Source organism: Vidua macroura, chromosome 12 (assembly GCF_024509145.1).
Source record: "Vidua macroura isolate BioBank_ID:100142 chromosome 12, ASM2450914v1, whole genome shotgun sequence".
Lineage (NCBI taxonomy): Eukaryota > Metazoa > Chordata > Aves > Passeriformes > Viduidae > Vidua > Vidua macroura.
Window position 1 is genome coordinate 2,166,724 of NC_071582.1, and position 26,476 is coordinate 2,193,199.

A 26,476-nucleotide genomic window follows, 5' to 3' on the forward strand; every position below is an offset into this window, starting at 1 on the left:
GGCAGCCAATGCACAGCAGGCAGGTCTGGAATGGGAGCCTCCTATGGAGAAGAGGGAGAGAAGGGAGAGCCCAGCAGGGGATTTTCACACTTTGTTAGCAATAAATCACCTCTATTCTCCTCCTTTGCTGTAACCAGGCAGGAAGGGGCTCTCATGTGTCCCATTCCAAAGGTGTCATGCACTCTCCCCTGTTCTTTCTCCCATTTTTTTTTATTCTGGTGTATGCTCAAGGTGCTGTGGAAGGGAAAACCTTTGGTGATTTAGACTTTTGGCCAGCTTGGAAGTACCAGCTGCTGCTGCTTGGTGGGGGTCCTCGGCCAGGAGAGTTCTGTGCCTGCATGTCACTGAGCCAAGGGGGGCTGATGCAGGTCCCTGGGACACACCGTGGGGAGACCTCGGCCTCTGGTGCTCCATCTGACATCCCAGCTCTGCTTCCAGCCTGAACAATAGCAGAGGTTTGTTTTTTTCTAATTTTCTTTTTATTTGATCTTGCTTTTTCTATTCTGTAACGTGATCCTCGGCCCACAACCCATGTGATTTCTATACCGATGTTGTAAACTTGACTGTAGCGCAGTATTTCCATTAAAACATCAGGGCTGAGCATCGTGTACAGATTCTTCCTTCCCTCCTGATGATAATGTCAGTTTGGGGCAATTTGGAGGCAAACCAGGACATGGAGAGGAGGATTGCAGGATTGCTTAGGCTGAGGGACAGCGATGAGGGGGGTTCTGCCTTCTCACCCAGGGAGCGCTCAGGGTGGGATAGGAATCTTCTCCCAAACCTGACAAGCAAACACATCCCCCCCAGAAGCATCAGAGACACAACCATGGTCACAAGGAGCTTTCAGCAGAAACGAGCAAGAAACTTGTCTGCTCGCTCATGAAATCTCCCTTAGGGCTTCTGAGCAGCCACCTCCAAGCACTCAGCGGGGAAGATCATCAACTCGTGTCTTCACCAGGGAGAGCTTGTGAGGACTCCCCCGCACAAATAACTCTGAGACACGAGCTCCAACCCCACCACGGGCGCAGCACCACCGAGACCGGCTACTCACGTGGGCCCGAAAGCCTCTCCCACTTGAGCCGGCCCGAATTCCTGCACGACAGCCTCCTCGTACGGGATGCGCCGCCGAGGCTGGAAGGAGGAGAGCCGGAGGCGAGAGGAGGGCGATCCCCGGGGCCGCCCCGATCCGCAGAGGGCCGGGCGGGCCCCGGGCGGGCCCCGGGCGGGCCCCGGGCGGGCCCCGGGCGGGCTCCGGGCGGGCCCCGGGCGGGCTCCGGGCGGGCCCCGGGCGGGCTCCGGGCGGGCCCCGGGCGGGCTCCGGGCGGGCCCCGGGCGGGCTCCGGGCGGGCCCCGGGCGGGCTCCGGGCGGGCCCCGGGCGGGCTCCGGGCGGGCCCCGGGCGGGCTCCGGGCGGGCCCCGGGCGGGCTCCGGGCGGGCCCCGGGCGGGCTCCGGGCGGGCCCCGGGCGGGCTCCGGGCGGGCCCCGGGCGGGCTCCGGGCGGGCCCCGGGCGGGCTCCGGGCGGGCCCCGGGCGGGCTCCGGGCGGGCTCCGGGGCTCGGTAGCGCCTGCGCCGCGCCGGGTGGGGCGGGGGCTCGGCCGCTGCCATGGCCGCGATCAAGAACCGGCGGACGGCCCTGGAGCGAGTGGAGAAGTTCCTCTCCGACACCTACTTCACCGACTGCAACCTGCGGGGCAGGTGGGCGGCGGGGGGGACTCTCCGGGGCACCCCCGGGATGCTGGGACAAGCTCCGGCCCGTCCCCTCGGGGTGGGGACGCTGCCCCGGGGCGCTGCCGGCCGTGGGTGCGGGGGCTCGGGGAGCTCAGTGGACTCACGCTGAGGGGACAAATCTCACACACACACACGCACTCACACACACGCACTCACACTCACACTCCTTCCTTAGTCGGCATGGAGCGCTGCCTCGGGCCTCCACGGCACAGCCCCCCAGCCCCCCAGCCCGCCCCTGGCCACCCGGGGTCAACAGGGCCCTTTATTACTCAGCGATCTGTTAACATTTTTGAGGGTGTTGGGTGGTGGCAGGGCGATTCAGCCGTGCTGTGAAAGCTCTCTGTACCACCCCTGGGCTAGGCTGTGTGGGACTGATCTTGTTCATCTGTCCTGGCCGTCTCCGACCGCAGGCTTTTTGGGGATCGCTGTCCACCGGCATCGCTCTCCTACTTCCACACCCCGCGGCGCATCCCGTACGAGGAGGCTGTCGTGCAGGAATTCGGGCCGGCTCAAGTGGGAGAGGCTTTCGGGCCCACGTGAGTAGCCGGTCTCGGTGGTGCTGTGCCCGTGGTGGGGTTGGAGCTCGTGTCTCAGAGTTATTTGTGCGGGGGAGTCCTCACAAGCTCTCCCTGGTGAAGACACGAGCTGATGATCTTCCCCGCTGAGTGCTTGGAGGTGGCTGCTCAGAAGCCCTAAGGGAGATTTCATGAGCGAGCAGACAAGTTTCTTGCTCATTTCTGCTGAGAGCTCCTTGCGACCATGGTTGTGTCTCTGATGCTTCTGGGGGGGATGTGTTTGCTTGTCAAGTTTGGGAGAAGATTCCTATCCCAGCAGTGGTCAGATAAGATGCCACTGACGGTCTCTCTGGGGTTCCAGAAGGGCACAGGTTAAATCAGGTGTGTGTATGGACAGGCATCATCCTTGTGTGTGAGTCCCATCAAACTCGTGGGCTGTCCCCACTCTGGTTTTCCCATGGAGGGCTCTGAGAAGTGTGCTTTCCCTCGGGAGAAGGTCACACAGCGGGCTGAGGTTGCTGCTTGCTCTCTTCCAGATGGGAGACGTGCTGGTTTAAGGTGGAGCTGAGCATCCCCCCGGCATGGGCAGGGCGGGAAGTGCACTTCGTCTGGGAGAGCGATGGGGAGGGCATGGTGTGGCGAGATGCCCAGCCTGTCCAGGTATGGAGACACGGATCAAGGGTGTGCCAGTGGTGACCTTTGGAACCCCTGCCATGTTCTGTGGTGGTGCATGCAGGGCTCTGTTCCTGTTCTTGTGCCAGCAATTATCCCACAGCATGTGAGACCAGCCCCTCTGTCCAGCTGGACTTTGGGGTATCTTATCCTGCCCATCCAGCCTGCTGTCATGGACCTGATTTATTAAAGAAATACGGATATTGATCTAGCACCAATATCCAACTGTGACGGACAAAAACTCTCTAACAGTTTAAAGTTAGAAAGTGTATGTTCATTGCAACGCCAGGCAGCGTGCGGGATAGCTCCCAAATACACACTGCACCTTTCAAATTACAGAGTCCTTTTATCCACACAAGAATTGAATACCCAAAATACAAATACATATTCATCATTTTGGTACATCCCATTCCTCACTTCCTATGCTAATCATTTCAAAAGCTATTAAGCATGTGTAGTTTGTTCCTCAAAATGGGTCGGTGGTCCCTTTCATGGGGAGGGGTCCCAAAATGAGGAAGTAAATGAAGTCTTCCTCATTCTGACCTTTCTACCTTTTCAATGCAAATATGACAAATGAACCTTGGTAGAACTCCCATTCCTTGTCTTCAATTGGTTTCAGAACAGAGGAGGCCCACAATTGTCTTATGTTCCTAAAAGCTCTTTGTCAGTTTCTATATTCTCCATTACAAACTAAACATTGTGTTGAGAAGCAATCAATTATTAGTTAACTACTAACTCTTAACTTCATCAAGGCCTACTTACAGAATCCCTTTATTTTAATTAACTCTAGTAAGGCTTATCTCTAACTAAAATCTTAGCTCCTCTAAAATCTCTAAATCCCTTAAAGTTTATGTTTCAGACCTCTGCTGACATGTGCTGAATGTGCCATCTTCCTGTGCAGGGATTGACTAAGGAAGGTGAGAAGACCAGCTACATCCTGACAAGAAGCCTGAAAGAGTCAGAGCCCCACAGGTGGGTGGTCAGGCACCCCCCACTGCTGGGGGACCTTGGTGTTGTTGGAAGCCAAGAGGCCGAGGACACACACATCCTTGTCCGTGTCCTGGTGCTTGTGACCTGCTCCCTGATGGTTTCCTCTTGTCCCCACAGCCTGACACTGTACGTGGAGCTGGCCTGCAATGGGCTCTTTGGAGCTGGCAAGGGCAGCATGATCGCCCCTCCAGACCCAGACAGGAGGGTTACCCTGAGCAAGGCTGAGCTGGTTGTCTTCAACAGAGATGTCTATGAACTGCTGGTGGATCTGGAAATACTGCTGGACATGGCTCAGGTCTGGGAACTCCTCTTCCCTTCTTTCACCTTTTCCTCAGCTTCATTGCATCTCCTCCTCCTGCTGTTCTGTGACCTGAGACCTTAGAGGAGAAAATGTTTGCTGCTTCTGCTTTAGCACAATTGGCACTGTCTGGGCTTGATGATCCTTGTGGGTCCCTTCCAGCTCAGGATATTCTAGAGTAGGAGAAAACTGAATTGAGAGAAGCCACAGGTGTTTTTTCATCCACTTTCTGCTCCAAAGCAGGATGTGTAAACCACAATCCCCTGGGAATGGGCATATGGGATTTGGAAGGCATGTGAGAAAAGGCAAAAGGCGTGTTTGTGAAGCAGAGACATGGTGTTTACCTGTTACGATTGCCTGAGATAGATGTTGAAAGGAGGTAGCAAGTTCTCCTGGAGGCAGGTGACATCTGAGCTGATACAGTGGCCAGAGTCATACTTTTATCCCTCTCAACCCCAGCTCCTCGGGGAGGAAAACCAGAGGAGTTTCCAGGCACTGTACACTGCCAACCAGATGGTCAACGTGTGTGATGTTACGGACCCCTCCACCTTCCCCGCTGCACGCGACCTGGCTGCAGCCATCTTCAGCCAGAGGAACGGCGAGAGCCAGCACACCATCCATGCCATGGGACACTGCCACATTGACTCTGGTGAGAGCAGCACAGCGCTCCCTCTCCTCTCACCTGGAGGCCAGAGTGTGCTGCCCAACGGGAGAACAGGCTGCCCTTGGGCTCCAGGCACAGGATACCATGCCTTGAGAGAAGGGAATGGGCCCTCTGTGCTGCCACATTGCTGGTGTGTCACTGGGGCAGTGTGGGAGTGTGGGTCTGGATAGGAACACTGATGGGACTGGGGATGAGGGACGAATTACAGTCTGCTGTCTTCCACCTGTTGGGCTTCAGCCCTCGATTCCCCATCCCAGGAGGGGTTTCAGAGAGGTTCCAGCTCTGTGAGGAGCTTGTGTTAGGTAATAACCACGGTGGGGCCATGCCTGTCCCTGCAGCCTGGCTGTGGCCGTACGAGGAGACCATCCGTAAGTGCGCCCGGAGCTGGGTCACCGTGGTCCATCTGATGGAGCACAATCCAGAGCTCACCTTTGCCTGCTCCCAGGTGAGTGATCTCCCTCTGAACCAGGAGCGTGGCAGAGAGAAGGGACAGGGTGTGGGGGGAGCTGGGGCTGATCCCTGTGCTCTGGCAGGCGCAGCAGTTCGAGTGGGTGCGGAGCTGCTACCCCGGGCTCTATGCGCGCATTCAGGACCTCGTGGCCAAGGGACGGTTCATTCCTGTTGGAGGCACCTGGGTGGAAATGGTGAGTAGCATGGTGAGCCTGGCTTGCCACACCCTCCTTGTGCCATCCTCTGGGACCAGGCCTGACACTGCAGGGGAGAACAGGGCCTTTGCTGAGCCTGTCTGGTGGGCGATGGTCTCCAGGCCTAGGAACAAGCAGCTGTCTGAAGCGTCCAAAGTACAATATTCCCAAATTGTTCCCTGAGAAAGGAGCTTTGGACTCCCTAGTGTGTTCCTCCTTTTCCCCTCTCTGCCGAGCCCTGCTGAGGTTCTCCCCACAATCTGCCAGGTCAGGTGGGTAGGAGTGAAGGTCTTACAAGATCTCTCTTTCCCTGGTGCCTGGCTTTGCTCATGGACTCCCTGTGCCTTCCCCCCAGGATGGGAACCTGCCCAGCGGGGAGTCCATGGTGCGGCAGTTTCTCCAGGGACAGAGGTTCTTCCAGGAGCAGTTTGGCCGGATCTGCTCGGAGGTAATTGTTCCTTGCCCCACCATCCCCTTCCGCCCCTTGCTCTTTGTGAGGTTGGGCTGACTCGTGTGTGTCCCTCTGCCTCTGCTCCCGTGCTCCCAGTTCTGGCTGCCGGACACGTTTGGGTACTCAGCCCAGCTGCCCCAGCTGATGCGTGGCTGTGGGATCCAGCGCTTCCTCACGCAGAAGCTCAGCTGGAACCTGGTGAATTCCTTCCCGGTGAGCTGTGCTGCCTTCTCCTCAGGGGATGGACTCTGGGTGCTGGAGTCTTCTGCAGGGCTGGACCACCTGTTGGTTCCACAGTTCCTCAGTTCAGCTAACACAGGCTCTGCTTCCAGAAGCCACGAGGTTTTGGTGGCAGTGATGTCCTGTCAGGCTTTAGGAGAGAGGAAGGACGTGATTAGAGATCCCAGCCAGGCCCCTGGCCTCGATACTCCTACTTCCAGATGGGAAGCTGTGACTTGTGTGTGGGTCCAACAGACAGCAAATCCAGCCTTGGTGACATTCCCTGTTCTTGTCCTCTCCTTGAACTGATCCATCAGGGCATCCTGCACCTCCCTGGAGAGAAAGTGAAGACCCAGTTTGAATCCTGAAGAGGCTCTGAAATGCCCTTGTGCGCCACATTTTCCCTTCTCTCCCCTCCAGCATCACACCTTTTTCTGGGAAGGCATTGACGGTTCCCAGGTCCTGACCCATTTCCCCCCTGGTGATTCCTATGGGATGCATGGGCGAGTGGAAGAGGTGAGTGAGGTTGCCAGACCTGCACGAGAAGGGCAGTGCCAGCCCCCTGAGGCCAGGTGTGAGGCTCCTGGGAGAGGGCACTGCCTGGGAAGGCAGCAGGATATCTGGCAGCATTGTTGGACAAAGGCTGTTGGGGTGCCCGACCCCAAGATGTGCCCTACTTGATTTAGGCACTTTGGGCCGGGGAAGAGGAGCAAGACTGGGCTTTGCATCCTAAAGACTGACCTGGCTTTCCTGTATGGAGCTGTGGGAGCTGGGGCTGGGTGCCAGGGGATTGCAGCTGCCCAAAAATCCCTCCAGATGCTGAAAACAGTGAAGAACAACAAGGACAAAGGCCGTGTGAACCACAGCGCGTTCCTCTTCGGCTTTGGGGATGGAGGAGGGGGACCCACGCAGAAGATGCTGGATAGGATGAAAAGAATGAGTAACACAGATGGGCTGCCCAGGTGAGAGGAGGGCTCCCATCCTCTTTCCTGGCAGGGGCATTTGCTTTGAGCCAGGCCTGGCCTTCAGCAGTGCCAAAAGAAAGGGAGAAGGGCGAGCAGAAGGCTGGGAAGGATTTTCAGGGAGATGGACTGTCTCCATCATCAAGAGCTGTAAGAATAGGTCCACAGGGCAGCCGTGGACTGCTTGTGACCCCTCAGGAGAGCTGTGGGGTGAGTGGCCAGCACAGCAGCTGTGCCTGGCTGTCACCACCTGCCTGGGGAATGTCCACAGGAGAGGGACAGAGTCACAGGGTCACAGGAGAGGGGTAGGAGAAGGGTGAGGGGAATACTTTGTATGGTTGTGTTGCAGTTCCTGGGGCCTGTCATCCATGGCTAATGGGTGCACCATTAGCCATGTCACAGGCTTCTGCCCAGCTCATCGCTGTCCGTGTGTCTGTCCCACAGGGTGCAGATCTCCACTCCTGACCAGCTCTTTTCTGTCTTGGAGAAGGAGTCATCCCAGCTGTGCACCTGGGTGGGAGAGCTCTTCCTTGAGCTGCACAATGGCACCTACACCACGCAGGCCCAGGTGAGGGTCCCACTCCCAGGCAAGGGGGCCATGCAAGCTCGTGACACCTGCAAGCAGCCAACCCTCCTGCACTGGAGCCAGGATTCTGCTGCTGGTGTGAGAGTTCCACTCCCAGCTACCCACTTCCTCAGCATCTTCCCTCTGTCTTTAATGGGCACCAGATAAAGAAGGGGAATCGGGAATGTGAGCGGATTCTCCATGACGTGGAAGTGCTCAGCAGCCTGGCTGTGGCTCAGGACACAGCGTTCCAGTATCCTGCCAGCCAGCTCCAGCAGCTCTGGAGGTGAGGGAGTGTGTGAGCACTGGTGGTACTGGGAGAGAGTTCAGTGCTGCAGCGCTGTGTGTACACAACCCCTGCCATAAACTGATCTGGAATCTACCCGGGAAAGGATTTGCTGCTTTGCTTGATTCTCCCGCTGAAAGGTAACTCCAAACCCTCACTGCTCTGCTGTCTGGAAGCTTCATTTCCTGCCGAAGTGTCTTCCTCCCCAGTTCTGGCTTGTTTGAGCTTGTGCAACAACGTATCTCGTAGCCCTGAGGGGTAAAAACAAATAGCTCCTACTGCCCGTGGTTGTGGTTTACTGAGATGACAATTGACAAGCCCTAACATGAAGGGGTTTAAAGGATGCTGTGGAAAAAATCCTTTTCTCTCAAGTGTTGGGTAATGGGGAATAAGGAACAGTTATCAGGTTTGTCTGTGTTGCAAACAGGGCTCTTGTTTGAGAGAAGAGCTTGTTCTAAGCCAGCACAAATCCAGTGCTCTCCGCCGCTTTCTTCCCTGGTTCCTGCTCTCTGTTTTAGGTTTTTGCTGCTCAACCAGTTCCACGATGTCCTGCCAGGCAGCTGCATCCAGCTGGTGGTTGAGGATGCCCTGCAATACTACACAGGTGAGCAGGGAGTTTGGCTAGGAGGGCACTCACCTGTGGGAGCAGGTCCTGCCTGGAGGGGCTGCGGGGAGGTTCCAGCCCTGGGCTGCCAGGGCCAGCCTCGGCTGGCCTGTCTGAAATAGTGTTAGATTAGCAGGGAAGCCAAGGGATTGAGCACCATCCCAATTCATTGGCTTTTCTGCTTGCTGCTGGCATGCCAGGATAGACTCCCACCAAGGTTTGTTTCTGCCTGCCCAGGGGTGCTTGCAGGAGCTTTGTTAACCAGAATTTTCCAGCTGAGCTGGCACAGCTCATTGTAATCTTGTAACAACAAAGTTCAGAATAATTATACACTTGAATCACTAATAGATAACAATAATTAATGATAATTAGCAATTGTAGCTTGGAAGGAGATAAAGTGTGTGTACATTGCACGGGGAGTGCCAGAAGCTCTCTCAGAGCCAACTCAGGCCCTTCTATTGCCCAGAGATCCGCAGGGCTGGTGCTCAGCTGCAGGAGGAGGCTGTGCAAGCCCTGTGCAGGGATCTGCTGCAGCCCGAGGCGTGCAGCACCCGGAGCACCCTTGTGTTGAACACGTTGTCCTGGGAACGCACCGAGGTGATCTCCAGGCCTGGGCCAGATGGAGCAGAGACTTTGGGTATGTCTGACCTGGGAGTAGCTCTTGTATCAGAGTCCGTTACAGGGGCAGAGACAGCTAACACAGAAATACTCTGCCTCTCCCTGCCTTGGGGAGGGTTTTATTGACTGATCAATTTGTTCTTTGGACAGCTTGAAAGGGGATGAAGTCCCCTGAAGCATGCATGAGGAAGAGGAGGGTATGGGAGGAGGCAGTAGATCTGACGTGACAGCAGCAGGGCGGCAGTCGTGTCACTTAGGGTTCAGTCTGGGGCGAGTGTTGGAACAGAACCTCTTTGCTTTCCAGCTCTGGTGACAGTCCCCAGCATGGGCTATGCTCTAGTGCAGGAGCCATTTGTGCCTCCTCAGCCTGTGGCAGTGAGGAAACAGGTGAGCACAAGGCAGATTTCCTCAGGTCTGTGTTCCCCACGTCAGAGGTTGTTTGAGGAGAAATCAGGGTTAGGGTTGAAAGGAGGAGAAGTCTAAGGAATCCACATGTTAAATTTGCCTTGGAGGCGCTCAGCTCCCGCAGCTGTGGGTCTGTGACACCTGTTTCTGGCCTTTTCCCAAGGAGGATGGCTCCATTACCATGGAGAATGGGGTAATTGCTGTCTGCCTGGACACGACGGGGCGCCTGACCTCGCTTCAGCTGCTGGACTCGGGGAGGTCTGTGTCACTCAGGTCCTGGCCCTGAGCTCCTCAAACCTCTCCCACGGCTTCTCACTGTGTGCCTTTCTCCACTGCCAGTCCTTCTGATGCTGCTGTTCCCCTGTTCCACTTTCTTTCAGAGAGTCAGTCCCAGATGGCTGCTATGCCAACCAGTTTGCACTCTTTGATGATGTTCCCCTCTACTGGGATGCCTGGGATGTGATGGATTATCACTTGGAAACCAGGTAGAGGAGCAGTGCGTGCAGCACTTGGATTTTGGCTTTGCCCTGAGATTCTTGCCTCCCTGTCAGTCCTAGCTGTAAGAGAGCATTCACTCTGGAGAAGTGAGTGCCTGCTGTGTGGGTGGCTGCATTGGGATTTGGATCTACCAGGCTGAGACTTATCTCTGCCTTCATTCCTTTCTCTAGGAAGCCAGTGACAGCACTGCTGAAGCCTCTGGAAATCAGCCTGGCTGGGGGCCTGCGGGGAAGCGTGAGGTTCTCCCTGCAGGTCGGGAAAAGCAGCACCTTAACCCAGGAGATCATCCTGGATGCCATGTGCCCGTACCTCCGCTTCCTGACCCAGGTTTGGCCCGTGGCTGCTGTGTGACGCTAACATCCTGTGCAGCTGGGAGCTGGGGAGCTGAGCCTTGTGCCTGAGTTATATCCCCCTTCCCTGTTTTCTTCCCTGGAGTCCCCTGCTGCCTGTCCTCCTCTGCAGCAAGCAGCCCAAGGCTGGGGGTCCCAAGGGCCAAGGGTGGAAGTGGGACCCACCAGTTCATCCGCGTTGAGACTCTGGTGTGTTTTTGTTGTAGCCGACGTGGACTGGCTGCCGCACGCCGGGACACGAGAAGTGCAGTCTCTGCCTGTCACTCCCCCATGGTGACATCCTTCTGCTGCCACATTTAGGTCGAGTGGAAGGAGGCTCACAAGTTCCTGAAGGTGGAGTTCCCCGTGCAGGTCCGGAGCACAAACGCCACCTACGAGATCCAGTTCGGCCACCTGCAGCGGCCAACGCACTGGAACACGTCCTGGGACTGGGCTCGGTTCGAGGTGAGGAGGGAGCTGCTCTGCTCCTGGGGCTCAGCTGCTGCTGTTCCGGGCAGTAGCTCCGTGTGGTGAACACATCCCTTGGTGCCCGCTGCAGGTGTGGGCTCACAAGTGGCTGGATCTCTCCGAGCATGGCTTTGGGGTAGCTCTGCTGAACGACTGCAAATACGGAGCGTCGGCCCACAGGAACATCCTCAGCCTCTCCCTGTGAGTTAGGGATGGGTGAGGGGGGAGCTGCTCTGGCACTCTGCCTTCTGAGGTGTTTCTTGGAAGTCAAGGCAACACCTGCTCCTAAATGACCTTAGTTATAACAAGGAAATAGTCTGGTGGGTGGCTGTTTTCTGAGAATTTGGCTGACTTACATTATCTTAGTCAGTTAGAACTAATTCCTGTGAACTGTGCTCAAAGACAATTCAGGAGAGATCAGACTCATATTTGTAGCAGGTAGCTTTTCTGTTGCTAACCATAACATACCCTAGGAAGGGAGGATTAAGGAGACAAAAGGAACAGGAGTGTTAATGTTACGAGTGCACACAAAGCTAAAAGAAACTGCCTATTTCAGTTTGACTCTGTCAGCCACAATTTTCACAGGATGACACCCCAGTTTTTTAGCTTCTGGAACTGTCCAGGGCCTGTTTGCTGTTGCGTGTTTGCTTCCACTTCAGGGCCCAGCCTCGAGGTAGCAAGTGAAGCAGTTGTCTTGTCACAGTGCTCTGGGTGACAGTGGGGGCTGCCAAGGCACTGGTCTCACTAAGCTCATGTTGCCTCAGGCTGAGAGCACCCAAGTCCCCCGATTCCACAGCAGACATTGGGCACCACCAGTTCACCTACGCTGTGATGCCTCACCAGGGTGAGTGACAGAGCTGGGCCCCATGGGGACATGCAGGGTGGGAGCTGCTCCAGTGAGCCTTGGGCTGTGTGCGTACAGAGGCTGACCAGAGAGGGGTTTTTGTGCTGCAGGTTCCTTCCAGGAGGCCGGTGTGATTCAGCAAGCCTACAACTTGAATTTCCCCCTCCACGTGGTCCCGGCCAGCAGTCCCCAGTGCCCAGCCTGGAGTGCCTTCTCGGTCAGCTCACCTGCCATCGTGCTGGACACTGTCAAGCAGGCAGGTGCTGGGGTAGAGGAGGGGAGGGCTAAGGTGCTGCTGTTGAGCAAGGCTTGCTCTTTCACCCACACCAAGTGGTGGTCAGGCTCAGCTGAGCGCAGCAGCTTGTGCTGGAGAGAGGCTGTGCCCGTCTCATCTGTCTGAACTCCCCCAAAGGCCGAGGACAGACCTGAGGCTGTGGTGGTTCGGCTCTACGAGGCCCACGGCAGCACAGTCACCGCCTGGCTCCAGACCTCCCTCCCCGTTAAGGAGGCGATGCTGTGAGTCCATGCCAGAGGGCTGGGGGTGCTTGGGGGTGGAGATCAGTCCTTCAGCCTTGTGCTTTGCCCCCCAGCTGTGACCTCCTGGAGCGTCCGCTTGCGCAGGGCCACCTGCCTGTGGAGCAGCAGGGCCTGAAGCTTTCCTTCACACCCTTCCGTGTGCTCTCCGTCCTCCTGGTCCGGAGCTGCTGACACCAAACATCGCCCCTTGCTGATGCTGCAGCCACCTGGACCAACACTGGGAGCTTGTTCCCCAGCCCAAGAGTTGTGCAAGGCAGCAGTTCCAGAGAAGGGAGCTGTCCCCGTGTCCTGAACCCAAGCTTGAACAACCCCGCTCCTCAGGGAAGGAGGACAGCTGCCCACTGCCCGACCAGGGTGGGTGGTCTTGAGTAAGTTCTGAGCTCATTTCAGTGTGGGCAAAGGTGCAGACAGGCTGGTGGCCCTGCATGGGCTCAGCTGTAGAGGTTTGGGGAGCAGCAGCTTCCACAGTGACTCCTGTGTCGCAGCCTTCATCTTGTGAGTGTAAAAGCACACTCCACTCCTTCCCTTCTCCCCCTGCCTGCCCCTTGCACTGCCCTTGCAGAAGAGGAAACACAGAAAAAAATCAAGAGAATTACATAAAAACAAGCTCCACCCTGTTTTCTTAATTGTTTCCAGGTAACTGCACTGACCTGCCTCCTCCCAGGGGTTCTGTTGTAGTCACTCTTTTAGTGTCCACCTGAGCAGGATCTCACTCCTGGTACTGGGGAGGCTGAACTTACCTTTATTTTGGGGGGATGAGGTGGAGGGGAACTCTGTTCCAGCCCCTCTGGGGAAGAGGCTCGGCACAGAGGAATTTATCCTTTGCATGAAAAGGCATGCATGGTGATTTCTACATAAAATACTTTATTAGTCAGCTAAAAACAGTGATTGGATCAGCAGCCAGAAAAGGAAGAGGGACAGGGAAGAGTCAGAGTCCAGCACAACATGTTGTCCTGGCCCTTCTTCCCCTGAAATGCCTGTGGACAGCAGGAAAAAGCCCCATCACCAGGCTCAGCTTCTCCTTCCCACACTGTCAGGATGCCACAGTAGCAAATAAGTGTGAGCAGAGGTAGGGAGCAGCTCCATTTTCACTAGCACTAACCCTGGTCTGTGGCCAGGCCCTGCCTGAGCTCCTCTTGGCCCCTTGAATGCCCCTCAGGAGGTGGCAGCAGGTGACGCTCACACGGCAGGGGCTGCACCTGGAGAAGGAGGAGGGAAGTGAGGAGTCAGAGGTCAAGAGGGCATCCAGCTCTGCCCCATGGACTCCTCTCCTGCCACAAGGGAGCTCTCCCACAGCCCCCAGGTGTGCACCGCAGGCACAGGCACTGCCAGGCTCACCTCGGCCCCTGCGAGCAGACGTCCGGCGGCTTCTTCTGACACTCTGAGGCTCCTCAGGCGAGGCTGGAGCAGCAGTCACTGCCCTCCTCCCGCGAGCACGTCCCTTCCTTGGCCTGTCAGCCTGCTCTTCCTGCTCTTCCTCCTCCTCCTCTGACTTCGGGGGGTTTGCTGCAGCCCTGCGGCGCTGTTTCGAGGCACGCGGGGTGACCTGGGTGGGCGTCAGAGCCGGAGCTTACCAAGGTGGGAAACTCCATGTAGGATCATCACCATGAACTCGTGAGCAGCCCGAGCAAGGCATGGGGCAGCAGGACAGCCAGAGACAGCCACAAAGCTGCTCACCTTGGGGCTCGGCGCCTCGGGGTCTGCCTTCAGCTGAGGGCTCTTCTTGCGGGGCGTCTTGCGGGGTCTCTGCCCTGCACGAGAGGATGTGCCCAGCTTAGGAGGGGTGAGGAGAGGATGAGGCAGAGCCTGCACCCCAAGGGACAGCCCATGGCACAGTGACCTAGCAGGGATGCTGTTCTGAGTGAGGAACTACAAGATGAAAAACCAGCTGCACCCAGGCATGTTTGGATGCTGGTAGGGAGCCCTGGGGACAAATGACTTCTGTCTCTTGGTGCCAGCGACTGTCACAGGCCTGTCAGCACCCCAGAGAGAATGGCTTTGCTCCTGCTTGTGCCCTTGTGCTGCACAGCAAGAACGGGGTTTCCCAGGCTCCAGCCCTCCTGGAGCAAGAGTGGGTCCCACAGGAAGGGGAGAGGAAACTCACCTTTGGGAGCCATGGGGCCAGGCTCTCCCTGTAAGGAAGGGACAGAGCATTGACTGGGGTGCAGTCATTCTGCAGGCAGCAGCAAGCAGAATCCCTGCCCCTTCTCCATCCTGCAGCCAGTGCAGTGATAGGGAACACAGCCACATTTCCCTGGGAAGGCAGGGGAGTTGGACTTGCTCTGCCTGCCCTGTGCCTTGGGGGACTCTGCCATCATTCCCTGTACCTGCAAGGCCCCAAACACAGGGCCCAGGAGGGAAGAACAGGGCTGCCAGACCACCCAAAGCCCCCCATTCCCTCCATCTGCTGCAGATTGCTCAGCATCTTTAGCTGACTGCCCACCACAAAGGAGGTCCTTGTCACCTCCATGCCCAGGAGCTTGATGGAGAGGGAGACCCCCAGCCAGAGTGCAATGGGAGTCTCAGCAAGCAGAAAACAGGCCAGTGTGCCCTTGGAGGGGTGGTTTGGGGTCTCCCCAGCTCCAGGCAGCAGCCCCAGGCTCCCACCTGGAACCATATGGTCCTGCCACTGCGGTCACGCAGGGAGCTCATGCCAGGCACCAAGTAACACTGCAGCCAGTTCTTAAAGGTGGAGTAATCATCCGTGTGCTCGGGGTCCAAGAGCTGCTTCTCTGGGAGGGGAGACAGGGAAAGGACAGAATCAGAGCAGAAGCCGCGATCACCATGTCAGGGTGGCCCCCCCAAACCTCCTGATGCTGAGAATGCAAAGCCCCGGCCTCCCTGCCAGCCCCATTCCCCATTGTCTGTCTTGTCCCCTCACCTGCCATGATGACCTCCATGGGCACGGTGTGGCACAGCTCCAGGAGATCTGCGTTCTCTCGCCTCAGCTTCACCTTCTTGCTCAGCGTCAGGGAAGGATCCTGCAGGCACGGAGACGGGCAGAGAAGTCACCTGCCAGCTACCTCTGCTTCCTCGGCTTCTCTCCTGCCATCTTCGTCCCCATCTCTTGCCCTCCAGAAGATGAGCTACCACGCTCTCCACACACACGATAGCCCTGAGCTCACCACACAGCAGGCTTCCAACTTAGCTACAAAGCCATGAAAGAGGGCTAACACACAAAAACACCAGCAGCAGGTCGTGCAGTTTGTTTTCAGACTTAAAAGGGCCACTTCCTCTCCCCTGAGGCCACAAGATCAGCCTTGGGCTTTACTGCAGCCTTCCCCTTGGAGATTTTAAGCTTGCAAGGTGTTTCCCTCACCTCTTCCTCTTCACCCACCCCAAAAACACTTGTAGACTTCCTTAGGGCGGGAGACTGGCAGAGTTCATCACGAAGGGCCACGGGCAACCAAACCCCTGCTTCTGGCATCTGTCACAAAACCTGTTGCTTTCTGAGCCTGTGAAAGCACCCGGTACTCCCCACCTTCTTCCTCCTCTCCTGCTCCTGCTCCTTCAGGGCCTCCAGCACGGTCCGAGCTTTTTCAAAGGGAGGGATCTTCAACCTGAGAGAGTTACACGGCAGCCTGAAGCCTTGCTCCTGCCACTTCCAGCGTCTACCAGGTGAGGAGGCACGGCCGGCTTAGCCAAGGAGCTCTCAAGCTCCAGCGAACTCTTAGACTGAACCTCCGTGGCAGGTCAGCGGGTGCTCAAGCCACCTTACCTGTACAGGATCTCAGCACGCAGGTAATTCCCAATTCCATTGAAATACTTCTGGTTTAAGAGGACCTCACACATGGGCTTGTCAAAAGCCCTGTCATCCAGGTTCTTCAGCACGTTCTCCCTGCAAGCGAGCACGGGCCATCAAGAAGAGTCGCCTGGACATGTCTGTGCAGGAAAAGCAGCCAAAACCGAGCAGGGGGCACGCCTCAGGACGCTCACCTGAAGGCCTGGTACTCGGAGACGACGCAGGGCCCGCGTTCCGGCTGCCAGGCGTCCCCCAGGCGCCAGGACCCGAAGCGCCGGGGGTCGACGAAGCAGAGGGCGCGCGGGGGGCTCTCACGGGTGAGGAAGCGCAGGTGGGCATGGCGGGGCAGCTCGGCGGCGGGGCACAGCCGGAACGAGCCCGACATGCCGAAGCGGAACACCAGGTCCTGCGCGGGGGGGCCGGCGGCGGGGTCCAGCGCGCTCAGCGTCAGCCGCAGCTCCTTGCCCCGGGCGACGGCCGAGATTCTGTAGGCCTCGCTGCGGAAGGGCACCTCGGGGCCGCGGCCCACGGCCGAGCGTTCCACGCCGCCCGCGAACACCAGCGCTCCGCACGCCCCGTTGATGAAGCGCCCGGCCAGGTGCAGCTCCGGGCACTCGGGCATGGTCGCGACCGCGCAGCGCAGCCCGAGCCCGCCGCCAGCACGGCCCGCCCCCATTGGCTGAGCGGGGCGCGGTGAGCGCTCCCATTGGCTGCGGCGGGGGCGGTGCGCGCTCCCATTGGCCGCGCCGTGATACCGGAGGTTGGTGCCCTGCCGGGGCGTTGCACAACGCGGCGACACAGCGGGACGCGGCTCAGCTTTGTCACCCGGAGTTTATTGGAGCTGCCCCGGAAACCCGGAGGGAAGGGAAACGTCCTCCTCCCCAGCCAGGAGCACCAATCTGGACCCCCAAGTCAGTGTCGCAGCCTCCCGCCGTGGCCCTTTTCTGGCTCCTCAGAGAAGGGTGTTCATCAGGGTCTGCGCCTGCTTCAGCTCTGCAGAGAGAGGACGGAGATGTGGGGGAGCTGCTGGTATTGCAGCAGCACTTCCAGCATCCCCTTCCCAGCGTGCCTCCCACAGCAATTCCCCCTGCAGAATCCCCCACGGAGGTCCCGGCTGCCACCTCTCCTGACGCCTCACCTGCCAGCAGCACCCAGAACTTGTTGGCCGAGAGCGTCACAGGGACAGCCGTCATCTTCTCACACTCTCTGTCCCGCACGTTGAAGGTCAGGTGCACCACGGGCTCGTTGACCTCCTGCAGCTCGCTGGAGCTGAGGGTGTAATCCACCCGCCAGCGCACTGAGCCCAGCTGGCTCACTAGGGTGGCAGTGGGATGGGGTCAGCACCCGGCTCACTCCAGCAGGGTGACCCCCACAGCCCTCGTGAGACCCAACACCGCACTCACATCGCAGGCTGCAGGCCCTGAGCCTGTCCTGGAGGGGGCTCTGCTTCTCCTCATAGGAACGGCACAACCCGCTGGCATGCTCTGCTCGTGAGGGGGACACAAGAGAACTCCTCTGCTCACACCAGACTGCAGCTGCCAAACCCCACCAAAGCACCCCAGGGACCCATGGCACAGAAGGGAGGCGATGGCAGATGGCAGAGCAGCCAGCCTGCCCTCCACCTGGGTGGAGCAACATCCCACCAAGTCTGGCTCACGGTGCCACCCCGAGGGTTTCCCCTACCTTTGGGCAGTCCCAGCTGCTGCAGCTCGCTCGACAGAGACTCGCTGTCTACGTTGTGCTTGGCTGCACTGCAGAGGATGAAGCCGAGGACAGCAATGGTCGCCTTCACATCCCCTGACTCTGCAGACGGGAGGGAGGGTGAGCTCTGTCACCTTGGGAAGGCATCTGCAGATGCATTGCTGCCCATCCCTGGAGCACGGCTCCATCGGGGGATCCTGGCAAGGACAGCAGTGCTCACCTAACTTTGCATCTGAGGTCAGCTTCAGGATCTTGTCGTACTGTGGGAGAGCAGAGCATCACGGTAAGCACCAGCTAACACACTACCAGTGTTAACACTAACAATTCTTACCTAGACATTAACAGTAATATCACTGACTATGCATATTAGTACTAGTAGTAGAGACCGGTACCGTTCTTAACGCTGAGGCTTGCATGAAGAACATGAGATTAATTAATGTCACTGGTTATGCCACTGTAGTGTTGAAACACTTGGCCTCCACTGCGGTAGCCCCACTCTTACCTCGATGGCCTCCCCCAGCAGGTCCCGCAGCACCTGGGCGCAGATCAGCTTCAGCTTCACCGAGGACTGCGGGGGAGAAGGAGGGTGAGCAGCGGGCCCGCAGCGGGCGGGCAGGGGGACGCGGGGGGCGCGGGCACTTAACTATTTTGGCCAGGGTGCTGATCTCGGCCAGCACCCAGTCGGGGCAGTCCAAGTCCCCGCAGAAGCGGAACCGCTGCGGGGAAAGAGGCGGTCAGAGCCCGCAGCGGGCTCCGCACGCCCTCCCCGCTCCCCGCCACCGGCCCCCTCCCCACCATGTCGCCGCCGCTCCCCGGCCCGCGCCGCTACGGCAGAGTCCGCCTTTGCGACCCGGAACCACTCCCCGGCCGCTGCCCGCTAGGCCTCTCCCCGATGGGGCGGTCCGGTAGGGGCTCGGCGGGGCCTTTCAGCCGGGAGCCGGGCAGGAGAGAGGGCCGGAGGAGCGGACGGGGGCTCGGAGCGGCCCCCGCGCCCTTCCAGCAGCCCCGGCTCCGCAGCGCCGGGCGCCTCCCGCTCCCACGGGCGCGGCCCCACCCGCCAATCCCGGCCCGCCTTTCTCCGCCCTGTCCAATCACAGCCGTCCTTTCAGTGCGGGCGCGTCCCGCCCAGCTCAGCCCGCGCAGGCGCAGTGGCGCCCAGCGCCTCAGGCCGTGAGGGGAGCGGAGGGGCCGCCTCAGCCCCGCGCTCGCGTTCCCGGCCGTGGCGTCCGGAGCTTCACAGACCTCGACGTGAAATCAAGATCCTGCTCTGGTGCATGAGCAGCTGCACCTGGCCGCAGGGGGAAGAGGCAGAGCAATAAAGATTTCTGAGAATGAAGCTGGAAGCACTGAAGAACTGGGATCTCAGCGAGGTATTTATAAAGATTGTGGGGACATGATGCTGACCTGGAGGGAAATCCTCCTTGTAGAGCTGAAATAAAAGCCCTTGGCTTGCCTGAAACAGAGACTCCGGGCCTGGAGGTGAAGTAAAAATTGTGGTTCGGGAAAGGCAAAATAGAGCTCCTGGCGCTGAGGCTGGAATAGGGACTGCAGAGAAATAAAGATGAGAAATACAGAAATAAAGACGTGAAATAAAGGCTCTGGGGCACTCGGCATGCACAGCAGGAGCTGCAATCAGAGCTGTAGGGCTGGAGCTGAGATGAAGCCTGTGGGGCAGGGTCAGGGCTGGAACAAACACTCCAGAGCAGGATCTGAAATAAAATCCAGTGTGCTGGAAGGAGAAGCACTGGGGAAGCTGGAAAAGTGACTGTGGGGCTGGCATGCACATTCTTGGTTTTTTAACTCCCTAGCACTAGGGCTGTTATCCCAGGGCTGGAGAGGACCAAGCCCAGCTCACAGGCACCAGTTAGAGCAGCAGCCCATGGCTGTGGTGGTACTGGGAGCCCAGGAGGGAGGGGGTTCAGCACCATGCCCACAGCAAACACACATCCTTCACAGCTGGGGTTCACGGTCTACAAACAGTTTATTTAAGATACAAAATTATTCCTTTAGACGCCCGAGTCTGCATTCAGCTCAGGGAGCACCTGGCAGCTGCTGCCACATGATCAGGGAGAGCTTCTCAGCATCTCCTTCCCACCTACAGCCCCTCTCCAAGCACCGCCGAGCTGCTGCTGCTTCTCTCCTCAGGCAGAAGTGCTCTGCCACTCAAAGTGACCATCCTCAGGGTCCTGCAGGGGAGAGGGAAGAAGTCACTTTAAACAGCTCCAGTGAAGGCAGGAATGAGGGTTCTTCCCTCCAGCTCCCCACAGGTTTCTCCAGCCCCAGAGATCATGACCAGGTAACAGAAGAACCAGCTCCCAGGCACAACAAACAATCCAAGGGCTGCAAAGGCCACTCACTCACCTCTGTCCAGAAGCCCTGGTTATCCATTTGCAACGTCTGGATCCCCACTTCAGGGTCTCTTCTGTCCCAAAGGGCTCTTCCATCCTGCCAGCCCAGCCTCTTGCTCCCCAGGCACTGGGGAGGAGAGCACAGGGACTGCAGCCCTACCTGGCCCCACAGAGTCCCTCAGCCCACCCCACCCAAGGGCCCCGGGCTGCAGGTGCAGCCCAGCAGACTGAACTGGCCCTTACCACGAGCACGATGGGCGCGGCGACGATGCAGAGGCCACCGACGACCATGATGGCCACTCCGTAGGCTGGGAAGCCCGGCTGGGGCGTGGCAGGGTCCAGGGTGTCCTCTGGAGCAGAGCACAGCATTTAGAGCCTGGAGCAGCCAGCTCTGCCCCATGGGGGTGCCAGCCACCCGCTCTGCTCCAGGAACAAACACAGGGCATTTCATAACACCTCTTCCACACCCTCCATGCCTTTTCCTCCCATCCTACACCAGACCTGCAGCAGAACCCCAGTGCCCCAGGCTATGCAGAGGGAAAGGGCACAACTGTTACTGAAATTCTGCTTTCTGCTCACCTCGCCAGCCAAGACACCTGACCCTCTCTTCACACCAGGGATCAGGATGGGGTCAGCTGTGGACCTACTCTGCTCGCAGTGGAGGCATGGGGCCTGTGGAGCTCACATAGCCACGTCCCAGAGCAGAGCTTACCTCCCACAGAGAGAGAACGTGGATCCACATGGATGTCGGAGTCAGCCAAAGCCTGGTTTGGCCCAACCGAGAGCACAAGTGTCTTCAGAACCTCCATGCTGGTTGGAGCGGGGGGACGGAAGATCACGCTCCCATGGCAGATCAAGGAGCCAGGCCTGCAGACAGGGTTGGGAAGAGCTGCAGCAGCTGCCAGTCCCACCATGACCCCACAGCGGGATGGGGTGGGCACTCCCAGCCTCCTCCCAGAGGGTTTTGCTCAACAGGAAGAGATCTCTGCACTCAGGGGGCCCTGGGATGGAAGGGACATCCCTGGAGGTCCAGCACATCACCACTGATCCAATGGCTTCATGCTTGACCTCAGCTTCCTCTGCAAATCCTTCTGTAGCCAGAACCTGCACCTGTCAGCCATGAGCTGCTGGCTGATGTCTGAAGGGAGACCTCCCTGCCCCAGCAGAACCCCTGCTCCCACTCACAGGAATTCTCTTACGATTGCTGTCAGGAAGGTGGGGTAATCCCTCAGGGCTCTTGCCACCTGGAAGAGTGGAAGAAAGGTTGTGCTCAGCTCAGCTGTTTGGACACCCCAAAGCAGCCCCTCTTCCTCCCATGCCTCTTCTTCTCACCCTGCTGGGAGGACCTTAATCCCCTCTTCCCACCAGCCCCATTCCTACCGCATCGCCAAGGTCCCTGGAGAGATTGTGGTGCTCGGCAGAGAGCGGGTCCTGAAGCTTCTGGCTGAAGTGTCTGTTGGTGACAAGGAAGGAAACAGGGTACACGTGCAGACCAAGCTTGGAGCCTGAAGGAACAACAAACAAGTGCTGGCTGTGCAGATTTGGCAGCAACCCTGCCCACACCACACACAGGGACTGTCCTTACCCTCCACCGAGAGGGAGGTCAGGTCCAGGGAGAGGCCTGAGAGCGTAGCCAGAGCTTCCAGAACCTCCGTAACGTCAGCATGGACAACTGTGTCGAGGTAGAGGTCTCCAGTGATCTCCGTGTTCCCACCCAGGTGTCTGAGGGGAGAGAAGAGCTCTGAGCAAGGCAGGAGGGCTGGGACCCGGCTCCAGCACCTTTACTGGTGGTTTTCCCCTGAGAGCCCGCAGAAAGTGCTCAATTACAGTTTGCTCCAGCTGCACATCCCCTCCCAGCTTTTCCCATCCTCTCCATCCTTGCAGCACAGCTAATGAGCTGCAGAGGGCACAGGAGAGAGTGAAGGTAGTGAAATTAAGAGGTTGGCAGAGGAGTAGCTGCATCCCATACCTGAGTTGGGAGATGGTGAAGTTCCTCACATGGTAGAGGGCATTGACAGCTGCAGTTACCTGGGTAGGGAGAAGACAACAGTTCACACCTTCCCCTCTTCAGCACACGTCACTCCACCAGCCAGGCAGCCTGTGCCTATTCTCACAGCATCACCCTTTGGAAGAGCCCCCAAGGCTTGGCCTACCTCTCTGACCAGCCTCTCCAGAGGATCCATCCTGCTTATCCCAAACAGGGAGCCAGTGAGGGAGATGGACAGCTTCTCAGGGTCCAGGTTCTCCAGGCTGAAGCCTAAGGGAGTTTGGAAGAGTCATGCTCATACCTGTTCCTCCAGCTTCCTTGGGAGATACTGTTCAGCCCTGAGCTCATCCATGGCCACACACCAAAAGCAGGAGCAGCAGGGCAGCTGAGCGAGGAGGAATCCCTTGGAAGATGGGAAGGGGTCGGGATGTAGCATTTCCCAGCACAGGAGAGCTGGGGCAGAGAGGGGAGGCCAGGAAGCCGAGCAGAAGCACCGGCCTACACAGGTCCAGCTGCTTCAGATGTGCACTCCACCACCCTTCACACCCTCACAAGGGTTTTACACAGGCCTGGAGAAGGGATGTTAAGGGAAGGAAAAGCCTGGAACCCAAACTGTGTGGGTTTTGGCTTTGAGGGAGGCACAAGGAGGGTGCTTGGCAACAGCAGCAGCCCTGCTGTGGGAATGCTTCAGGACTTACCACCAGACTGGACAGACTGGGGCTCCAGCTGCCAGCTGAAGATGCTCCTTCCCTTGCTTGCCTCTGTGATGACTGTCCGGATGAGGTGGGAGTTGGTGGGAGCAGGAGCATCCCCCCGGAACAGAACCTCCCCACGCACCACCACTGAGCCATTCCTGGGAGGGAGAAGAGACAGTGGGCAGCACACCTGCTGCCTTCTTTTTCCCCAGGTGCTTTTACCCATGAACTCAGATAGGGATCCCTCAGGATGATGACACCAGTGAGGGAGTGTAGCCCCTCACAATGACCTGTCTGGAGCATTTTCCTGGGCAAACCCTTCCCTCCAAGCCAAACCTGCAGCAGCTTGGAAAAAAACAGACAGAGACCACTGCTTCTTCCAGCAGGATCCATCTTTATTGCACACACCCCAGAATTTACGTTTCTGCTATGGGAAAGGTTGAAGAAAGTCTCAGGAAGACCCAAGAGGAAAGCCAAAACAGCCTACACATTGGTTAGAGCAGACATTTCTGCCCTTGTCAGCCATTCATTCCAACATCCACCTCCCAGCCTTTGGAAGGCAAAGGAAAAACATTCACATGTGCTGTTTATGGCTGCAGCCATTCCTCTGGCATGCACTGTTTCCCAAGAGAACAGAGAGTCTCTGTCAAAGTTAAGTGTAACAAGTTGCTCTTCTACACAGGACTTTCCTAAGACCAGGGTGGCTACCTCAGGCCACTGCTTCTTCACAACCCAGCCCTCCACAGCAGCTGCACACTCACATGAACTCAAGGACATTTGCCTGCAGGAAGCTCTTGTAGCTGGACAGCATCTGGTTGAGCTGGAAGGAAGAAGCACCTGGTGATTAATTGAGAAGGTTTCCCAAGCTCCCCCATGTGAAGGGGACATGTACAAGCAGGCGGGCAATAAACAGAGGGAAGCCAGCTCAGCCTGCCTGGGGAGGGCACCCTGGCACCCCAGGGAGTGCCAGCCCTCTGGGAATGCCTGGGGATGAGCTGGGACACCCAGAGCAGCCACAATATCCTAGCACTAATACCATGTGCCATGGCCCTGCAGGCTGCCAGAGGTAAGGGGAGCCCAGTCCCACCTCAAACAAGCTCCAGCAGAGCAGTGCCAGGGGTTCACCCACCTCCACCATGCTCAGGTGGGCAACCAACCAACCAAGAGCTGATGCAGCACACAGGTGTCTCCCCCCAGCAGGGCCTGGCACCACCCCGCACCCCAAAGGGCCAAATCTGTCCCAGCCACCTCCAGCACCCACCATCAGTCTCACATCTCCCTCCAGCTGCCGGTAGCTCTCCGAATTCCTGCTGCCCAGAGCCGGGGCGTAAGCGATGCCCAGCAGCCGGAATTGCAAGGGCAGCACGTGCACAGGCTGTGCGGGCAGGGGGAGGCTGGAGGGGTGGGATGCAGGGGGTTTCATCCCTGTGGAGCCAGGTCTGCCCTTGCTCATCGGCTCAGCTGGGCTGGAGGCCGCTCTGGTGGCTGCAGGGAGATGCTCCGTGGCTGTGGAGGAGTGCTGGGAAGTGCTGGAGCCACTGGACATGACGTGGGCATCGAGGGTCACTGCTGTGGGCATAGCCAGGGTCTGGGAGCTGAGCAGGGAGCTGGCCACGTGCCCAGCGCCGGGAGAAGTCGGCAGGCAGCATGGAGATGTCACGCTGCTGCGGGTGGCAGTGCGGTGCCCAGGCTCAGAGCCACGCTGCACAGCCGGCTTTGTGGAGCAGGGGGGAGGCACAGAGCCTGGGCTGGCAGGGCTGGGCCCGGGAGGTGCTGCTGCAGTGGGAATGGCTCCCACTGATGCTGTCCTGGGCTCGCTGTGCCTGGATTCTTCCATCACAAACGTCTGTCCAAGCTCTGGGATGACACCAGTGGCTGTGGAGCTCATCCCAGTCACGGTGGGACCTGCGGGGCTGGGAGCCCTGGGCCGTGCTGGGGACGCTCCAGTGGACATTGGCTGTGCAGGGGGAGAAGGCCACTCAGTCTGTGTCCCCGAGGTGACAGCAGGAGCCCCAGATACCACCGTGGGAAGGGAAGAAGCCAGCCAATGCTGATTGTGGGCACCAGGAGCTGTTGCAGTGGTAGGAAGTGATGCCTGGACAGCACCCAGGAGTCCAGACCCATATCCTGGAACATGGGCCAAGAGAGCATCCACCAACGGAGCGGCCGCCCCAGGCGGGGCAGTGCCAGCAGTGCCCCAGAGCCCCTCCGGTGTCAGGGCAGGGGGCACCCCCACCGTGCCAGGGCTCAGCTGGGCTGAGCCGGGTGTCCCTTGCGTTGGCAGAGCAGAGGCCACCACCCGCTCTGCCGTGCTGGGGCTCCAGGAGCCAGCATCCGTCGGTGTCTGTGCGGGGACATCGGGTGGGACCTGAGACCCTGCAGCTGCCCCTCGGAGTGGCACCACTTGGTTGGGTGCCACCTGCGTCACTGCAGCCCCTGCAGAGGAGCCAGAAGCCGCTGTGGGGAGGGAAGGAGCGTGCAGCCATACCTGGGAGGTGGCAGGGACCCCAGCAGCTGGCTCACTCCAAGCTCTGGAGGTGGCCTCACACCCCCTCTGTGGGCTCTGGGGCTCTGCTGTGCCCACTTGCTGCCCCAGGCCACCAGCTGAAGTCACTGCTGGCATCCGTGTGGCACCATGTGAGCCTGGTCCTGCTCTCTGGAGGCCTCCCCAGGAGCCAGGACTGGGGACAGCCTCAGGCTGGAAGGGCCAAGCTGAGGTAGCAGGCACCCTTTTGCCAGGCCACTGTGCGAGGGACAGCGTCACAGGCACTGCTGTGCCCAGCTGGAGCCCTTCCCTGTCCCCAGATCCAGGCTGCCACTGCAGGGAGGTCGGAGATGTCCGTGTGGCCGCAGTCCCTGTCCCCAGGCTCTGTCCCCCAGCACCTGTCCCAGGGGTCACAACTCCTTGGAGCCCTGGGAAGCAGCCCGAGGAGAGGAGGTCCCCACACGCTGTCACCAGACTGTCACCCACCCCTCGCTGGGAGGCTGAAGAGCCCGGGGGACCCCAGGTGACAGCAGCCAGAGCGCCCAGGCCGTAGGGGACAGCAGTGGCACCCACACACACGGCCAGCAGCAGGAAGGCTCTGCAGCACAGCCTGCTGGCAGGGACGGCCACGCGGGCAGCAGGACACGGGGCTGTGCCCACAGCCCCTTCCCTCCCAGCACGGAGCATCGTTCCTGCCTGCAGGGCAGCAGCAGCGTCCGGGGGGCTCGGTGGTCCAGCCCCTCGGCTCATCTTGGGAGGGGCCACGGCGAGAGCTCAGCTGTGGAGAGGGACAGCAGGAGAGTGAGGGTGGGTCTCTGCAGCCCCCACATCCCAGGGCCTGGCCCATTCCCAAGCTTCCCATCCCCAGAGCTCCTTATTAAAACCCCCTCCCTTCTCCCCAGCAGCCTCCTAGCTCAGGAAAGCCTGTGCTGAGCCTCAGCATCTCCTGGGAAGCTCCCAGTGCAGCACAGGGTCATAACCAGCCCTGACTCAGACAGTCCCTGCCCCAAACACCCACCTTGCCCCCAGAAACCTCCCCCAAGGAGGGCCAGGACCACCAGCACCCCTCACCTGGCAACACCCCTGGAGAAGAGAGCACTCAGGCCCAGCCAAACCCTGGCTTTTATCTGGTTTCCCAGGGGGAGGATGTGGCTCCATTCCAGCTGTTCCCAATTAACACACAAACTCATCTGCACTCTCCCAGGTGCAGCTGGAGAGGT

General features: G+C 58.7%; 5 protein-coding genes across 12 annotated transcripts; 1 reads left to right on the top strand and 4 right to left on the bottom strand.

Annotated features, from left to right (window-relative positions):
* Positions 1-1,564: 1,564 nt before the first annotated feature.
* MAN2C1 (mannosidase alpha class 2C member 1) lies at positions 1,565-12,910 on the top strand. Of its 6 annotated transcripts, none has more exons than XM_053988187.1 (26): positions 1,568-1,696; positions 2,140-2,265; positions 2,781-2,904; positions 3,818-3,888; positions 4,024-4,201; positions 4,664-4,853; positions 5,207-5,313; positions 5,402-5,512; positions 5,868-5,960; positions 6,060-6,176; positions 6,603-6,698; positions 6,999-7,144; positions 7,589-7,712; positions 7,874-7,995; positions 8,514-8,599; positions 9,066-9,236; positions 9,522-9,604; positions 9,786-9,880; positions 10,003-10,107; positions 10,291-10,447; positions 10,771-10,914; positions 11,009-11,118; positions 11,503-11,590; positions 11,682-11,761; positions 11,872-12,017; positions 12,174-12,271. In XM_053988187.1, the coding sequence occupies exons 1-26, from the start codon at positions 1,605-1,607 to the stop codon at positions 12,188-12,190; spliced, it is 2,979 nt and encodes a 992-aa protein (XP_053844162.1). In that variant the 5' UTR covers positions 1,568-1,604; the 3' UTR covers positions 12,191-12,271. The 6 variants fall into 6 exon arrangements, with proteins under 6 accessions (XP_053844164.1, XP_053844162.1, XP_053844163.1 ...); XM_053988185.1 differs by lacking the exon at positions 11,503-11,590 and adding an exon at positions 12,352-12,910 and having other exon boundaries at positions 1,572-1,696; positions 12,174-12,277; XM_053988186.1 differs by lacking the exon at positions 11,503-11,590 and adding an exon at positions 12,352-12,910 and having other exon boundaries at positions 1,572-1,696; positions 9,789-9,880; positions 12,174-12,277.
* A 232-nt stretch (positions 12,911-13,142) lies between these two features.
* On the bottom strand, positions 13,143-16,799 carry NEIL1 (nei like DNA glycosylase 1). Of its 3 annotated transcripts, none has more exons than XM_053988192.1 (9): positions 16,235-16,799; positions 16,017-16,136; positions 15,780-15,909; positions 15,180-15,279; positions 14,906-15,030; positions 14,403-14,430; positions 13,976-14,049; positions 13,637-13,844; positions 13,143-13,497 (listed from the first exon to the last, which is right to left on the bottom strand). In XM_053988192.1, exons 1-9 carry the CDS (start codon positions 16,714-16,716, stop codon positions 13,478-13,480), a joined length of 1,287 nt encoding a protein of 428 aa, XP_053844167.1. In that variant the 5' UTR covers positions 16,717-16,799; the 3' UTR covers positions 13,143-13,477. The 3 variants fall into 3 exon arrangements, with proteins under 3 accessions (XP_053844167.1, XP_053844166.1, XP_053844168.1); XM_053988191.1 differs by having other exon boundaries at positions 15,780-15,858; positions 16,235-16,710; XM_053988193.1 differs by lacking the exons at positions 13,143-13,497; positions 14,403-14,430 and having other exon boundaries at positions 13,756-13,844.
* A 53-nt stretch (positions 16,800-16,852) lies between these two features.
* COMMD4 (COMM domain containing 4) lies at positions 16,853-18,861 on the bottom strand. Its single transcript, XM_053988195.1, has 8 exons — positions 18,537-18,861; positions 18,386-18,457; positions 18,244-18,309; positions 17,962-18,001; positions 17,724-17,843; positions 17,444-17,524; positions 17,179-17,355; positions 16,853-17,033 (listed from the first exon to the last, which is right to left on the bottom strand). The coding sequence occupies exons 1-8, from the start codon at positions 18,537-18,539 to the stop codon at positions 16,993-16,995; spliced, it is 600 nt and encodes a 199-aa protein (XP_053844170.1). The 5' UTR covers positions 18,540-18,861; the 3' UTR covers positions 16,853-16,992.
* An 899-nt stretch (positions 18,862-19,760) lies between these two features.
* On the bottom strand, positions 19,761-23,278 carry LOC128813495 (uncharacterized). Its single transcript, XM_053988680.1, has 11 exons — positions 23,259-23,278; positions 22,775-22,929; positions 22,243-22,346; positions 22,059-22,117; positions 21,675-21,811; positions 21,470-21,594; positions 21,275-21,333; positions 20,802-20,956; positions 20,333-20,439; positions 20,103-20,216; positions 19,761-19,927 (listed from the first exon to the last, which is right to left on the bottom strand). Exons 1-11 carry the CDS (start codon positions 23,276-23,278, stop codon positions 19,883-19,885), a joined length of 1,080 nt encoding a protein of 359 aa, XP_053844655.1. The 3' UTR covers positions 19,761-19,882.
* A 187-nt stretch (positions 23,279-23,465) lies between these two features.
* Positions 23,466-24,912, bottom strand: LOC128813488 (transcriptional regulatory protein AlgP-like). The gene is made up of 2 exons (XM_053988667.1): positions 24,033-24,912; positions 23,466-23,591 (listed from the first exon to the last, which is right to left on the bottom strand). The coding sequence occupies exons 1-2, from the start codon at positions 24,723-24,725 to the stop codon at positions 23,529-23,531; spliced, it is 756 nt and encodes a 251-aa protein (XP_053844642.1). The 5' UTR covers positions 24,726-24,912; the 3' UTR covers positions 23,466-23,528.
* Between the last annotated feature and the right edge of the window lie 1,564 nt (positions 24,913-26,476).